Consider the following 13431-nt stretch of genomic DNA (forward strand, 5'->3'; position numbering starts at 1 on the left):
ATAGCCACGCAGTGCGAAAAAACACGGTAGCATTTTATGCACCTCGTGACATACGCCGGCGACAACGAAGAAGAGCGCTCAGAGAGCGCGTGAATTTAGAGCACGTTCGTTCGATTCGCAACAGTTCTAAGGAGATCTAGCGCCCCGTCCGCGTCTACACAGCTCGCTAAGGAGGACAGCAGGGCACAGCTACCGATACCCTCCAGCCACTGTCTGCCAGCAGAGCAGCCGACTACGGAGCTAGAAGCCATGAACTGTGAGCAGGGCGACATCGGGGAGTCCCTGAATTCCAGCCCGAATACTTCGGGTGATGCTCCAGCGCCAACCCCTCCGTTGCCACAGAAACGCCTCTCCTTATCGCCTCCCAAGAAAGAGGACTTTGATCTTTGGCGTGCCATCGTGACCTGGTCCAGCGAACAGATCAACCGCGCACAGCCATGGAAGCATTTCGCGGATTTCGCGAAATTTTCGATTCCGAGATCGGCTCAGGAGGTTGCCGACCGGATCCAATCGAACGTGGGCCGCTTCAGCAGCAACTACGGCGTTCTTTTCGTCGTCATCCTGGCGGGCTACGTCATGTCCAGCGTGGAACTCGTGGTGAGCGTCGTGATTGTGGCTGCAGTGTGCGCCGCGTTCAAGCTGCATCTGGACGACGAGACTGCGGCCTTGTGGGGCACGAGGCTTATGCTCAGCAAGAACCACAGGCTGGTCGCGGCCGCATTGGTGGCGTTGCCTCTTCTCCACGCCGCAGACATCTGGTCCGCGGTCCTGTGGTCTGTTGGTGCAATCCTGGCGATCGGCGCTGTCCATGCCACTTTGTATACTGGGCTTGGCTCCCCAAACAAGTTCGCCGCAAAGCTGCCGGACACTTCCGGGGAAGGTGATATCATGGGCCACCTTTGAGGGAAATTCTCTCTTTTGAGTTCAATACATATTGTTTGCGACTTTTTTTCCTTACCAATGTGTCGGAGAGTTAATTCTTTGATTAAAAGCACGAAGTGTGGCTATAGAGGTGAATAGTTTCAATACCTGTCCTCGAATATTTCTGCGGCGAGCACCGTATTTATTACGGTCGATGTAGGACTCGGCTCTTCGAGGTAAAGCTTCACCAAAGCATTCGGAAGTGTCACCGAACACTACCGAACACTGCTGCGGAACACCACTTGAGGGAGTTTTCTGTATAAGCCATTACTGTTTTTCAGTCTATCGACTTTGTTTATTGTGAGAAAGTGGGAAGTAATATAAGTTCTCAGAGCTGGAATAAAACGTTGGCGTTATGCCACCCATGCCTGCTGCATTAATATGTAACTCTCTATCCTACGTAAGCATGTAGCAGCATAAAAACTTGTGTAGTATGGCTGCATTGTTAGCTGTTTACGTCACGAGTCGGCCAACGTGGAAGCACCAGTCATTTATGTGTGGTGAGAAAATATTAGAGGGCACTTCGGTGTCTATGTACCTTCGGAATTGTCCAAGAGGTGCAAGTCGAGTCATTCGCGATGAAACATTTTCAACGGCGAAGGGCATTTTCTCCCGGCGGATCATTGCCGATTTATTTTATGCCGAAGAGCCATTTTGTACATGAAAGACGGAGAGCTGTCGGTGGCGGCCTGGGAAAACGGGCGCCCGTTGACTGCCTGCACGCTGAAAGAGTAGTGACATCATGGCGAGCAGCGAGTACGAGACGGACGCAGGACGTAGCAGAAGGAGGAACGTAATTCTAGGGAGAGGCCACATGGCACAAGTTGAAAAACATATAACATTTTAGAGCGAATAGCTTGGAACGCCGTCGCGCGTGCAAGCCGACGCATTCCATCGCCGATGGCTAGCGCCGTTCGGCCCAGCCAAGCGGCCGACAATGCAACTGCAGCTTTCACGTTCGCTCCCATTGCAGCGCGCCCGACGCGGCAGGCCGCCCCCCCCCCCCCCCCCCTTTTTTTTTTTTAATCCAGCAGCCGTGGCTCGAGAATACCTTCCCTACATGCGTAGTTAAGTCAAACCAAATTAAGACCTTGCAGCAACCAAGTTAATACCTAGCAGTAGCAGCCAGTAAGACTTGAGGATCGACAGTTTCGCTGTGCCAAAGCTTTGTTGTTGTTGTTGTTGTTGCCTCAAAACATAAGCTGTGCACGACGGAGTGCAAACTTGCCCCCCCCCCCCCTTTTTTTTTTGAGTAGCTTACACAGCGCTACTAATCTATACCGACACAGGTAAGGGCAATTGAAGTCGTATTAGGCAAGACACAGTTAATTTGCTTCTTCTATGCGAGGAGCTAATAAACTTGAGTGAGAGAGGAGTTTTGACAATGATAGATTAAATGCCCTGAAAATCAGCATCAGGCCACTTTCACGTTGCTCAAAGGCACTGTGCCGAAATAGTTACAATGAGGAGAGAACTCGAAGCGTTGAGTTTTCTTGCAGTTTGTTTAACAGCGGAGCTGTTTATGCCGAGCGTGATCTGTCTGTCGGAATGTTGTTGTTGTTGTTGTTGCCTCAAAACATGGCTCGTACCCACGAGAGGGATTGGCCACACTGGATAAAATAAAACATACACCTAACAACGAGCGAAATGGTAAAGGTGAATAATCAAAATTAAGATTTTGGCAACTCCTTAACACAGATTTTAAGATGTCCTATACATAAATTAACTAAATAAAAATTAAGAGAAAGCTAACTACAAAAATAAACATAAAATAACATGTCCCACGGTCGGTACCATAGCAGCGTAACCTTCCGGATGCTTCAATAAATTTGTGTACAGCAGTTATCATAGAACCCTGACTTGTGCCTAATTGACAGGCCCCAAAAGACAAAATGTTTAGATGCTGTGGTGCAGCGCTCAGAAATAATTGTCCTCCTCTTCTTTCACCGCCATCTCCCCTTGTGGCGGCTGCAAATTTGGGATCCGGCATAGCTACAGATGTACTGGTCAACCGTTCTATTATCAGCAGAATTGTGCAAGGAAACTACAGGTACCCAAGCGCATAATTTCTGTCATATTGCTAATAATAGCTTTCTAAAAGCGTACTGCTATTCACTTACACTGACAATCATCGTCGATAGTTTCTGCACAGGTTTTATTGCAATAGCGATATAGATATATATTATAAAAACATTTATTGGATTAACAATGCCGCTTTTTAATACTAAAATTTCTACCTCGAAGATCACACTTCATATACAGACACACATGGTTCATGAGCCTATCACGGCAAGAAGGCTTCACTTCGTACGTGTATGTCAACTGAAGTTGAGTCTGCATGTTTATATATATATATATATATATATATATATATATATATATATATATATATATATATATCCAAAGCTTTGTTTTGCGACATAAAATGCAGCAAAAATCCCTTCTTTGGGGTCTTACCACTCCCTCTATTCTTTTGACTCCTCATTCTTTTATTCCCATTATCCCTCCCCCGTGTAGTACTGTTGAGATGACCTCCCAGCGAGAGACAATTACAGTACTGCACAATTATCTTCCATTCTTATATAAAAGCCACTCACTAAGAGGCAATTCTACGGACGCTCAAGACGCATTCACCCCGTCGACGCCGCTACTGCTGTTGTCATGCTGTCCCGCAGACGGCACATGCGTGGATGTCACGCAGAAGTGCCTTCAGAGACACGAGGTGCGTTTCGCTGCAAAAACGACTAAGCGAAGTGGACGCACAATCAACACTACGCTCAATCGCCTCAGTGGCAGAGCAAGGACTGTTTTCTGCCTTCCGCTGCTGTCGCGAGCATTCGGCGCACGCTCACTATAGGCACGCTAGCGTTCTCGCAGAGGTGTTGTGTGTATATATATCTGGTCAGATTGTAAACGTCAGCCTAACGTTATCTAAGATTTTCCTGGACGTTCACTAAGGACTCATTCACACCGGCGACTGAACAGCCAAGTGACTGAGCCAGAAAAGTCGCTTTTGAACCAAATTGACCTTATTCAGCCATATATGTATATTACAATTCTGCGAGTCGCACGTGTGAATGAGCACGGATTTCAACTCGTGCACCAACGAGAGGCGACGCCTCCGAAGCCATAGCCGGCGCTCATCAGGTCAGCGCTGTAAAGGTCCTGGGAGCTTTACAGCGTTGTAAGACGCCTGGACTGGTATTTTGCAGTGATGCCTTTTTGCAATGTAAATGCCTTTCGGCGCTTTTCGCGCTAGTTAAGCGACGCTCCACCTTGGAGGAGCGTCGACCGCGGCCGCTCACGAACACGAAACGCGCCTAAAGGCATTCTAATCGAAAAAGGCATTACTAACTCTCAGGTCACCGCTCCTTTTGCCCAAACTTTCTGTGGCAATGAAGGGAAAGCTGCGGTCGCGTGGCTGCTGCACATGTGTTACCGCGCCTAATAGTGCTGCAGCGTTTCACAGTGCTTTTGGTTGCCCGGAACAGACGCTGAATCGACGGAGGTTCCACGTGCGACGAATTCGCGTTTGCCCAGACGCGGAAGGCAAAGGCCGCAAAATAAGAAACTTTTACACTCAGTGGTGTGTTCTGTCTTATTTAACTGTTATTAGTAAGGTAGTTTATGTTTTCTCTTCCCCAGCCTAAACTAACGTGGATTAAAACGCGCGCACCTTTTCAGAAGCTGCTCTCACTTGTGCGCGCTTTGCCTTAGTGTAGCTCTCCCTTCATTGCCACAGAAAGTTGTCCGCGAGTATAGTAGCCTTGTGTTCTGCGTCACGCCAACATGTCGCACCCGCGCGTAATTGTAACATCATCTGAGGAGTTCAAGTGCCACGCCAAACCATGCTATTTCTGTCAATTTTTAGATGCGAGAACATCTTATGCTCGGGGCAGTGTCCGTTCTGTGGCGTCCGCACCCATACTGCGAGTGTGCAACTCTCCCTCATTCTCCTCTCCTACGCAGGTGTGCGCTCTCCTCCTCCCCGCTCCCCCTCTCCGCCAGCCACAGGTGTGGCGCAGCAAATCATTACATATTACTCTCTCTCTCACTCTCTCTCTAAGGGTACGCCGGTAGGCGGCGTAAGTGTCGCGGCTCAGTATAAAGCGCGCGTTCGCTGTGCTTCCGTCATTCTCTCTTGGTGCAACGATGTGCGAAACGCCATGAACAACGTCAACGTCGCAGTAGTTGCAGCGGCAGCGCCACCGCCGGGGAGCAGAGGAAGGCTCGGGAAGCCGAACGTAAACGTCAGCGTTGGCAAGCGGACCCCGAACTTCGGGCCAGGGAAGCCGAACGTAAATGTCAACGTCGGCAGGAAACTTCTACGGAAGCAACACGGGCTCGGCACGCCGAAGTGGAACGTCAGCGTTATCTAAGGTGTTGAATGCGTCCACGTGTTCGTTACTGTAGAAGAGGTGCACTGCCGCTGGGGCGCGCATCAGTGCCTCCTCCGCGGTAACGAAGCGACTCTCCAGCAAAGCAACTTCGTTGTCGTCGAGAGTCTTCCACGGTGACAACAACATCGTCATCATGACACTGTATCTCAAACCAAACATCTCAAGAGAAAGCGTCGAACTTTACGTCGCAAGGAGCATGGTAGAGTACACCAAGACCTACAGACACACGCCCTTCATACTCGCAGGGGACTTCAACGTAGACATACTGACAACCGATTGGCTGGTGCAGCACATGAAGGACGTATACTCTTTGCGATGCATTTCCCACGATCACAAGCAACCCACCACCATCAGGGGAACGTGCATAGACCTCGTCTTCGCAAATTTCAAACTCGACCTTCTGCAGAAAGACCCATTGATGCTACGCTTCACCGACCACAAAGCCATTGTCTTCAAGATACCGCGCGCACCGACGCTAGGAATCACGTACGATCTCTAAATAAAGACGCAACAACCCCGTACAAACGTCTCCTCTCTTCTCAATACATTCTCTCACTCTAACTTTCATTGGATTGTCTTGCCAAGTGAAACGAAACGGAAACTCGAAGCGCAGCCCCCGCGATGCTTTCGCATCCCACCATGGTTGCCCGTTGGGTGAGATGATGTGATTTTTTTCACTGATTCCTCATACTTCTGTCAGTATTCTGTCCATCCTTCCTTTGAAACCACGAGAAAACAGTGCGAATGCGCTATGCATAAGACCGACACACTTACGACTGACACATAGTGCTAACTTGCAGGCCTTAAAAAAGATCACAAGGCATGATACAGAAAAATAATGAAAAAGTGAACAAAATGGTGCATGTACACCGCATTATACCGATTGACTGAAATCCAGGGCTGGTGTACGTGTGGCTTTATTATTTCTTGTCTATTGGTGTTGTAGCTCTCATTTTTAAGGACAAATGTGCAAATGTGCCTGCTATCAGGGAAATGTTTTCTACAAGATCACTTTTCAAATCATCACTGGCACTGACAGTCACTGACTGTCACTGTTACTGGTAGTTGGACACCGTTCTCAATGAGATGCCTTAATTAGTTTGAATGTTGCGTGTTGTGGTGCATTTTGTTTATATTGTGTTTCTGGGACGTGAATTATACGCATTATTTCACTTCTCATCTTTCTCATCTGGAATAGTTTGTTAGGCATGCCGCCAGACAAACCTCTCCAGGGCTCAGTAAAGAGCTCCTCCCTCTCTCTCCGGTCTTTTTCACACAGAGCTCACAGAGATATGCCGGAGGTGGGTTACGATTTTGTCACCAGACAATGCCTTCTAGCCTCGGTATTTTGCGGTGACAGAGTGAGCACCAGAAGCAGCAACAGTAACGATCTACGTCAGCGTCCGAGATCTCCAGGTTTGCCCTCCCTAGCGCACAAAAAAAGCAAGACCAAGAGACACGCCTCAACTAGTGCTGTTGCAGAGCGCAGTGGCACGGCAAGGCGTTCTATTGTTTTCGACAGGTGTTATTTTTGGAATCAACTCAGCACTGAAGTCACTTTAGCGGACACATCGACGTTTCAGATTAGTTGGCTGTCTGCTTCAGCCATCTAGCTGAAAGGAAAGAAAGAGAAATAAATGGTGAGAAATAACAAAGAAAACAGAACGAATTGCTTCGACCCTCATGATTTGTTTCACTGACAGATGCCAGACACGAATTTCTCGCTCGCTCATGTTTGTTTGGCACTTTCCTTAAAATTTGCTCTGCTTCAGCACTCCTTTCCAGAAGTGGTCTTTTTCCCCACTTCAATCTTTATTTTGCGCAATCGCATAGTTCGGCACCGTGAAGCTCGGACGAGTCCTTGCTGCTTGATCCGTGTCTTTTTTTTATATTTTTTTCTGTGTGTAAGAGATTTCTTTGAAAAGTGTTTGGATCTGAATAGATGTCTGTTTTCGGAGGTAGTGCTGTGAACCATCCTTGTTTTGCGTCAGCCGCTCCCAACAGGCAACAGTGTTCAGTGTTGCGTGAGACGCAGTTTCTGGCTGAAATGCTAGGAGCACGCATGAAAGCCTGGAAGAGCGTGAAGCCCAGCCTTGTTACAGGAAATAAAACTCAAGGAATGAAGGAGGGATGACGCAGTGAATGCTTAGAAAGGCCGTCCGCCTTTGCTGTCAGTTATGTTAACATGCAGGAAAGGACATTGTATCCTTGAGCCTAGAAACTCCTGCTTTGTTCAGTGTCACCGACTTCGCAGAAAGAAAGAAAAACACCGCTTCTCCTCTAAAGGTCACTGCTTGCTTCAAAAAATGACATTCGGAGAGGCCCTCTTCAATTCTGAGTAATTAAATTTGTATTGTCACGTACGAGTTTGTGCCGCTGTGGACAAAATGACGTTGGGAGATGAAGAGGAGGTTAAAGTGTCTCGGAGATTGGTAGATTATTTTTGTACAAAAGCAATTAGACAGTTTAAATGTAAAAATTCGAGACGTTATTCCATCATATGATTCAAATCAGAACTTACAGATTGAATTCTATGAAATTTTCCCACAGAACCCTAAGTTTCACTCAGTCCGGTTATTAAATAATATGTTGCAAGATTACCTTGCACACGTACACACAATTAACATAATAGCCACTGACGCTTCCGTGAACGACGAAAAGGCTGGGGTAGGCATTTTCTCGCTTTTGCTTGGCTGGTCATTCTCCTTGAGACTGCCAGATTTTACTCCCGTATTTGAAGCTGAGCTCTTAGCAATAATTCTAGCTTTGCGGAAACTCCCTTTAAAGGAATCCAGCGTGGTTATTATAACAGATTCCCTTTCTGTCTGTACTGCGCTTACAGCTTCAACAAATTCACCGGCTCTAAAGACGTTTCTAACATTAGTTCCCCCCCAGCTGAGTCTTATAAAATTATTATGGGTACCAGGACACTGCGGATTACATTTCAATGAAATGACCGATTCAATAGCGCGAGCATCCCTGAATGGACCGATACTATCGGTCCTTCCAGTGGTGGCACAAATAACAGCGATCAGATATCGGAAATATACAATTCGTAGAGATATCATGGAAACAATAACATCACGGACTGAATTTTAGCACCTAAAATTTCCGTGGAAAATTCATTGGTGTCCATCAAGACAATCGGAAGTCATCCTTACAAAATTACGTTGCCGTGTCCCACCATTAAACCTATATTTACACAGGGCTGGTCTGGCGATATCGCCACTGTGTCAATTCTGCCTAGAAATAGAAACCGTAGAACACTATTTCTTAATATGTCGTCGGTATAAATTACAAAGAAAAAGACTTCTTGAAATACCGCTTGCTAAATTAGGGGTAAATTTAACATCAGAAACAGTACTCACTTTCGGTGCCTCGGTATTTGGCTTTAGCCACAGGGACGTATTTGATGCCGTTTGTGGTTTCATTCAATCAACAAAACGAATAAAATTTTAAATCCCTACTTTTACAATTCTCTCAGAGATATTTCAGTTTTAATTCATGGCATTATTATTATAATTATGCACTCAGGAAAATTAATCTGTCTGTTCTGATTACTAAATTGCACATTAACTGTAGTTTCAGAATCCATATCTAGAAGTTCAGGTGCTCAATTTCTGGCCAATCCCCCGAAGTGGGTACGAGCCATGTGCTGAGGACATCATCATCATCATCATCATTATCGGTAGATGGTGTTAGTCATGCATGTTCTGCCGAATTCTGCTTATATCACCGCGGCTAGGTTTAGAAAACTATGTTTCTTAAATTACTCTGCAAAACGGACATTCCAAATCACAGACTTAAAGCATTTGCTTTACCCTTGGGATAATCAATGGTGTCCCACACGTAAATTGGAAATCTCCATTACAAAATTACGATGCCATATTCCATCCCTAAATTTTTATCTACACAGGTCTGGTCTGGCCATGTCTCCTCTATATCATTTCTGCAAAGAACCTGAAACCATTGATCATTATTATTGCGATAGCAATTATATGGACACTCCAAAGCAGATTTCTGCCGTCGGCGTCGCCGTCGTCGTGAGGTTCCGTATGACGTCAACGGCGATGAAATCGTCGCCGCGCTCCGGACGCTGTATGTGCGGGTGAAAGGGCTCGAGGGACGCGCGCTTTCATGGGGAGCGAACGCATGTCGGAGAGCAAACGAGCGTTCTGCGCCGTGCTCCCTGAAGGGCTGCAGAATTAATCGTCTGTTTCCTCCTTTCCGTATATAGAGAGCAAACGCAACTTTTTTTGTCGTGCGAAAGGCTGTGGGGGTACGGGAGGGAGGGAGGGGAGGCAACGTTTAGCTGCGGCACCAAATACGTATTTATATAAAAACGCCGCGCGCGTTCGGTGCGAACGCGGGCAAAACGCCGACGGCGTCGACAACAGTTCTGCGCGTTGCTGGTGCTGCTGCATGTCCAAGTTTATACAGCTGATAAAACTACTATCCTTACTCCGTATAGCTCTCTACTAATTTTCTATCGCAATTGGTGCTTCGCCTTTCGGGTGAAACTGCGACAAATTTTTATTAAACTGCCGCCGATTCGCAATCCAGAGAAAGAAATACTTCGAAATTCCGTTCCGAAAATTAGGCATCGCTATACACACTGAAAATATTCTATCCTTCGGGGCATACACACTGGGTTTTGGCCACAGGAACGTAGGCAGGACCGTATGCGAGTTCCTTGGCGACACAAGGAGAATACCTAGTTAATTTACTGATATATTGTTCATTATTTTACAAAGTTCCGAATTTACGCTAGTTTACTGATTGAGTATTTATTAATTTCGAAAATTCCAATTAAACTGATTGAAATTTATTACCTTCTACCTTGATCTCCTTCCAAAAAGCACACGATTCCCTATAAGATAAAATAAAATACGGCTCTAACATCAGTTACTTTCATTGAATAATTTCAACCCACCTGTTTAACCGCCGGCTTCTTGGCCAATCCCCCGTGGTGGGTATGCGCCATGGCATAGGAAGCAAGCAAGCAAGCAAGATGGTGTTACCCTGGCCACTGAGCTACAACCTTGTAACTGTATATATTGTAAATACATATATTTTCGCCCCGTAACATTTTGGTGGACATGCTGGGCAATCTAGCCACAAGCCGGCCCTGGATCTTCCCAGCGGGCGTTACAATGGCTCCGCTTTTATGGCTACTGACGCTGCCTCGACCAATGACGCTGCCTCCGCCACTCAGACACCAGCGGAAGTAGTGCTAACCCAGCTACGTCACCCGGGAATCTTCATCAGCACTCGCAAGGTTGACGTCGAAGACTGGCGGACGTCGCATGAGCGCGTCGGTAAGCACAACAAGTGGGATGCCGCACTTTTGCTGTCCAACGGGATCTCTTACTTGGGAGGAACCGCGAAGGTATGGTTCGAGACGCATGAAGCCGACATTAGAAGCTGGGGCTCCTGCAAGGAAAAACTACGCGATCTTTTCGGATCGACCTGTGGGACGTCAAATGAACGCTAAGCAAGAGCTAGCGTCTCGTGCCCAGACATCAACTGAGTCGTACGTCGCGTATATTCAAGACGTTCTGGCTCTCTGCCGTAAAGCAGACGCGGATATGATGGACGCCGATAGGGTTGGATACATCTTGAAGGGCATCGCGGACGATGCGTTCAACGTCCTGCTTTGCAGGAACTGCTAAACGGTTGATTCCATGACTAAGGAATGCCGGAATTTTGAGCAAGCGAAGAGCAAACGCATCGTACGCTTCGATCGACTTCCGAATACGGCTGCCACTTCCTGCTGCAACGATCCTCCGGCATCACATCCCCCTACAACGCCAATCTTGGCACAGGTCATCCGTCGCGAACTTGAGGCTATGGCTCCAAGTTATCACTGTCCCCATGCGCACGACAACATGACCATCTCGCTCATTCAAGCTGTTGTCCGCCAAGAAATTGCAAGCATGGTCATCCAGTCTGCTGTCCGCCCACGTCCCACACCTACCGCTCCTGTCATTGCTTCTGCTGCACCTCGACAGTCATTCCCGAATCGATATCGGAACCCCTCTGAGTGGCGAACACCGGATGACAGGCCAATTTGCTTTGCTTGCTCCCGGATCGGTCACATCTCCCGCCACTGCCGTAGTAGCCGCTGGTACTCCTCGCCTCGACCATATGCTGATCGCCCCTTCGACCGAGACCCTCGGCCTCTGTCGCCCCTCTCTTAACCATACCATGCCGGCCTTCCCTCTCGGGGAAACCACAATTCGCTCGCCCTCGCCGCAACGCCGTCAGTAGCGTTCGCCTACACCTCGACGTCCCTCGTCCCCGTCCTATGCGGGCCGCTTCTCGAGAAACTAAGGAATGCAGCCCCCGGAGGTGAGGCTGCATTGACGACTCGGACTGCAAAACCTCTGCTGACCCCTGCTGCTCGACCGAACCTTGTTGAAATTTTTGTTGATGATGTACCCGTCCAAGCCCTCATGGATACTGGCACTCAGGTGTCGATTATGAGATCAGATCTTCGTAGCCGTCTCCGTAAAGTCCTGACACCCGCCGAGTCACTTGCCGTCCGAGTAGCTAACGGCAGTACAACAGCCGTGATTGGAATGTGCGCCGCCCGCTGTTACTATTGCTGGCCATCCAGTGTTAGTCCTGTTCACTGTACTGGCCGAGTGTCCCCACGAAGTGATTCTTGGAATCGACTTTCTGAGTGCCCATTCAGCACTTATTGACTGTGCAACAGGCACCCTTCGTCTTGAACTGCCCCATTACTTTGCCGACCCGACCAAACAGAGACTTCGTTCTACTGAATTTGTTCGACTGCAACCTGATGCTGCGACCTACGTCCTCATGTCGCCTTCTCCACCGCTTCGAGATGGTCCTTAGGTGGTGTCCCCACTTTGCGACTTCCTCCTGGCGCGTCAAATAGCACTACCAAGCTCAATTGTAACTCTTGTCAACACTCGAGCGTGGCTTCCTCTCCTGGCTTCCTCTCTTCCTCTCCTGAACGAGCCAGCCTACAACTCAATTCTGCAAAATGCCATTTCGGCCACCGACAAATACGAGTACTTGGTTGACGCTGCTGGCGTCGAGCCTGATCCTGACAAAGTTCGTGCCGTTGGTGAGTTTCCACTTCCGCGTTCTTCTACAAGTCCGAAGTTTCCTAGGGCTGTGTTCCTATTTTTGGCGATTTATCTAGAACTTTGCCGAAATCGCTTGTCCTCTCACAGACCTCCTCAAAAAGGACACATCTTTTCGTTGGGACCCGACCAGGCTGCCGCATTTTCAACGCTTATCAGTCGCCTTATCAGTCTACCCGTGTTGGGTCATATTGATCCGCATGCCTACACAGAAGTTCGCACTGATGCAAGCGGCCATAGCATTGGCGCTATCTTGTCCCAACGACAGCGGGACACCAATCGCGTGATCGCGTATGCTAGCCGTCTTCTTTCAGCACCAGAGCAAAACTACTCCATAACAGAACGTAAATGCTTGACCCTTGTTCGGTCCATTGCTAAGTTCCGCCCTTACCTGTTCGGTGGACGTTTCACCGTCGTCACAGATAATCATGCCGTTGGTGAAGTTTCATCATGCCATTAATGAAGTTTCGTGAAGAAAGGGTGAAGAGTTGCGGTGAAACAGGCCAAGAAGTACGGATCCCATGCGAAGCACGTCCGTTCAGCGTTCGTCTCTGAGACGCTTCCCTTGCCCACGTCGCAGATTGTTTTCGAGATAGGAGCCCGTGCGGCCACGCAGTAAGCAGCAGCTGCCGTAAGCAGCAGACGCATGAAGATAGGGAGGTAACGAGTATTAAGTAATTGTTTTCAAAGCGCATATTTGCCCTACACACTTCTTACTTTCCGTACGCATCCGCTTATCACGGCCGATATTTTCTTTCGACATCAAATTGCTGCCATGAATGCTCCTCACAATTAAGCGGGAAAACTAAGATTTATATGGAGGCTCTAAATAGGCCCGAACCAAGTGTTTGCAAATTCTCATGTAACCCCTAAATAACCTGCGCAGTGTAAATTTGCCTCCGTATCATCGCTACCATTTTAACGCGACAGCGTTAAGGGCCCCGTGTCGCAGAAAACCCGGCGTCGGCAACCGCCGTCGGCGTGCGACGGAGAAA

General features: G+C 48.1%; 1 protein-coding gene across 1 annotated transcript; it reads left to right on the forward strand.

Moving 5' to 3' along the window:
• The first annotated feature begins 249 nt into the window (after window positions 1-249).
• LOC119440673 (prenylated Rab acceptor protein 1) lies at window positions 250-903 on the forward strand. Its single transcript, XM_037705563.1, has one exon. The coding sequence runs from the start codon at window positions 250-252 to the stop codon at window positions 901-903; it is 654 nt and encodes a 217-aa protein (XP_037561491.1).
• The last annotated feature ends 12528 nt before the right edge of the window (window positions 904-13431 follow it).

Source organism: Dermacentor silvarum, chromosome 2, assembly GCF_013339745.2.
Source record: "Dermacentor silvarum isolate Dsil-2018 chromosome 2, BIME_Dsil_1.4, whole genome shotgun sequence".
Classification (NCBI taxonomy): Eukaryota; Metazoa; Arthropoda; class Arachnida; order Ixodida; family Ixodidae; genus Dermacentor; species Dermacentor silvarum.